The sequence below is a fragment of the Etheostoma cragini genome, chromosome 14 (genome assembly GCF_013103735.1).
Source record: "Etheostoma cragini isolate CJK2018 chromosome 14, CSU_Ecrag_1.0, whole genome shotgun sequence".
In the NCBI taxonomy this organism is placed as follows: Eukaryota; Metazoa; Chordata; class Actinopteri; order Perciformes; family Percidae; genus Etheostoma; species Etheostoma cragini.
The window spans coordinates 4,690,299-4,694,084 of NC_048420.1; the positions used below are offsets into that span (position 1 = coordinate 4,690,299).

General features: G+C 42.1%; 1 protein-coding gene across 1 annotated transcript in view; it reads left to right on the forward strand.

The window, feature by feature from the left end:
* Window positions 1–40: 40 nt before the first annotated feature.
* Window positions 41–3,786, forward strand: part of nxph1 (neurexophilin 1) — a 64,976-nt gene continuing 61,230 nt past the window's right edge. The window contains exon 1 of the mRNA XM_034891436.1: window positions 41–549. Coding sequence (XP_034747327.1) covers window positions 496–549 — 54 coding nt within the window. The 5' untranslated portion in view covers window positions 41–495. The remainder of the gene's footprint in view (window positions 550–3,786) is intronic.

The window sequence follows — 3,786 nt, forward strand, 5'->3', positions numbered from 1 at the left end:
CCCCAATCTCGCTCCTCCACCCCCCCGCCTCCTCCTTGAGCGAGAGTCTCCCTAGTTGTGTTGTGGGTTGCGTGTTATAAAGGGGAAAGCTGCGCCGTTCTCTTCACATCGGAGCGCTCCGACCTCCAAAGCGCGCCAGCTGTATTACACAGCCAGCCAGGACCTGAAGCTGCTCACAGCTATGACTCTGCCGCTTTCTCTACCTGGATTTACTCTCCAGTAACAGCTGTTCGCCGCACACACCTCTCTGCCACCAACAGCACCCACAGCAGCAGCAGTAGCAGCAGCAGCCTCCTCCCCAGCTCCTCCGCCCCTGCTCCCCGGCCTCCAACTCTAACCTTTTTGTTCTGCGGCCATGGGGCGCGTTGTTTCCTTTTTGCCTGGGCTGCTGAGGGGCCTGACCGTGCTGTGAGGCGGGATACCAGGTGGATTTATGGTCCGAAAAGCCGCAACTACCAGCCGAGGGAAATTAGTGGAACTTTGAGCTCCGGGAGGATGCAGGTGACGTGTTGGTGCGCCGTGTTCCTCCTGACGCCTTCACTTTGCCTGGTGAGTTACATTCTCATATAGTCAGCCTGTACTTCTATCTCAACTTTCTGCACTTCGCGCTGTACGGACACATAGTCTGAACAGCAGAAATTGTTATAATTTCCTCACTATAAGATTACTTTACTTCGGTTCGAACGTGCGCTTTTTCCAAACGCATGAGCACCGATGCAGGAGACAAGGCTGTTCGGTTAATTCACTGTGTGGCACAGTGCATAACATGTTAAGTGTGATTCAAACTTTGTCTGACCATTTAATTTAATTTGATTTTAATTGCTTGACAGTGAAACTTGCACCATGTGGTTCTTTCCTATGCGCAATACCAACCGCTTTGCGTAAAATGGAGTTACTCTATATTACTCGGGATCTCGGGCATTCACGCAGGGGAAAAAATATGAGAATTAAAGCTTTTTATACTATGTCAAGGTTTCCTATATGAATACTGCATGATGCTTTAAAACAGCGATCCCTGAATGTCCCTGGCAATAAAATCGTCTCACGGGGGCGCCATAGCAAACCAAAGCAGTCCACACACTCCACAGCGGGTTAGACGGGGACTCAATGACAGACTCCAGCCCGGAGCCCCGTTGAATTGGTTATTTTACCAGGCAAGTGTAAAAGAAAATCGACGTCATTGTTAATGTTTTTTATGGTGTAGTTCAGCTCTCCTACTTTAAAACAACTCCAGCAACAACCCGCCATTCCATTAACCCTTCATTCCAGTGGGAACTTCATTCTTGGTAATAAACATAAAATAAAGATCCTGATCCATACCTGGTGTAGACTAGATGTGTGGTGTTTGAATGAAGGCTTTACTGTAGTTTTTCTCACCGCCACTTTTATTAATATGACACATCAACAAAAAAGACAATATTACTCTCCGAGCTCTCTTTCTTCTTTTTAAAGATAGAAGGAAAGAAAAGAAAAGAAGAATTTGATTCCCTTTAACCTTTTAAATGCTTAACCAACTTTAGATTGCCAAATGATTTGGAATATCAGGCCTGAAAATAGAACAGTCTAAATCCAGTGCTTGTCTAGACATACAGGCCCACACCTTCGAGATTTAAACGTGAAATATTTAATTTAATTTAATTTAATTATATTTGTAGTATCCGTAGATTACATTTTCTGAAATTCTATATCTAACTGATCAAATCCCACCTGATGGATTTCAGCCCACTGCCATCAGGTGTAATCACTTAAAAAATGCGTTTGCGTTACGAATTGTACCAATTCCTTTTCCGAATGTAATGCAGCACATTATGAACGTGTCTAAGGCTCTCTCTCTATTTTTTTCTGGTAGGGTGTATTGCAGCCTATATCTGCGGTGGGTTAATGTGTAAATGTCTGGTTCCATTTATTTAAAAGCTCACAAAGTAAAAGTCACAGCAGGAGGACGTGGAGCTCTCCAAGGTGCTGAACGTATTTAAACTCACTTTTTCCTTAACCTACAAAAAGAAGAATATGCTCCAAGCAGCCAAACTGGGACTCACACCGGGCCTAAAAATAACATTATGGCTGATATTTCAATTGAAAACACCCATTTTTAAAATGGACTTCTGCAAAGCCAAAGTTTTTTTCTTTTTTACCCTTTTTTACTCTTTTTTTTTTACAGTCTTGTCACATTTTCGGCATGCAGAGTTGAAATATTTCTCCTGACACCCTCTATGCACTCCTTCTTAATTCAACTATCAAGCCTAATAGAAATTAAAGACAAGCATTCGTGCATTGTAAAAAAAAAAAAGGGGGGAAAGGTGTGTGCTTTTATGTGTGTTTTCTTATATAAAATACATATGTGCACACACTTATATACAGTGCACTGGCGATGAAATCCACTCGGTTCTCCAATAAATCCTGTTCGCCGTGTTGCGAGTCACACACACACACACAGACACACACACGCGCGCGTGCAAAGCCACCCCGCCGAGTAAAGCGAGTTCATTGTGCAGCCCGTTAGCTCTCAGCCTTATCCACAACCGCGGGGATTAGAGCCCAACTTTGATGCTTTTATTTCGTGTTAAAGGCTCTTGTCTCTGCTTAAGCCTCTTTGTCTGAGAGCCGCGCCTTGACCCCGATAACACATAGCTCAGCCCAGGTAGACATGCAGTACAGTGTACAGCACAGCACAGCGCGGGTCTATCACCTATGGGTCACTATTTAATTAACTCGCCGCTATTATTCCTGGACCGCAGAAATCCATCTCGGCTTATCATGATTTGTGTTCATACTATATTGTAATGGAGCATATATACATTTTAATTCCTAACAGTTTACACGGATAAAAGGTTTAAGGTGTTGTGTTTAATTCGACTTATTGCTTTACACTTTCCCCATCGTCATAATGCGTTAATTCATAATCAAGCAGTTGACCATCGTTTCATATTCAATAGAATTTAAATTCCATATTGATGTTTTACATGGTTTTACCTCTTTCTACAAAAAATTGACAAGTTGTCAGATATGTGTATCAATTAGATAGTATGTGTTGAATGGGTAGGTTACAAGTACCTCCTGCTCCTTAAGAAAGAGGATGGGAGGAATTTTTGAAATCAGATATTATGAAATAAGAAATTTACCCTTTTTGGATTTTGCCTTTTTGCTTTCATATTATTATAAATACTGCTGTCATTTAATCATTTACTGATATTTTATGTGTTTAATCTCTCTGTCACTTTAATCTCTGTTTGGTATGTGTTTGTATATATATGTGTATTTATATTTGACACATACAGTAGTCTACCATTGGTGAATGCCACATTTTGTTGCTCATCCCTTACTCTAATATTATTTGTAAACCTCTTTATCCTCATTGTACTATTATTTACTGCTGTAGTGAGTGTAGAGAAGATCATTAGGTTTCATCTCATCAGTTTATTCCTGCAGTCACATATATGAACTCAGACAACACAGTGGATTTTAAGATTTGAGCCATTTTGACATGGCTGACAACGATTTAAAATAATTAAATAAATAAAAAATAGACAGATGTGGTTCTATTCGGCCTTGGTGCAGTCACTTCCCCCTCTCCCTCCTGTCTCCCCTGGGAGTAACAGATGCGGTGGACCACTGGCGACGGTCATAGACCGTCGGCAACGGTCCCATTAAAGTGTGATTATCAGACAAATGCAAATGGGGCCTGCAGTGTCAAGCGCTCCGCATGCTGTGTTACGAAAGAAAGTCCCACTGAGATCTCTACAGCACAGCTCACACAGTGTGAACACCTCTCAGCTCCGCCCCCCC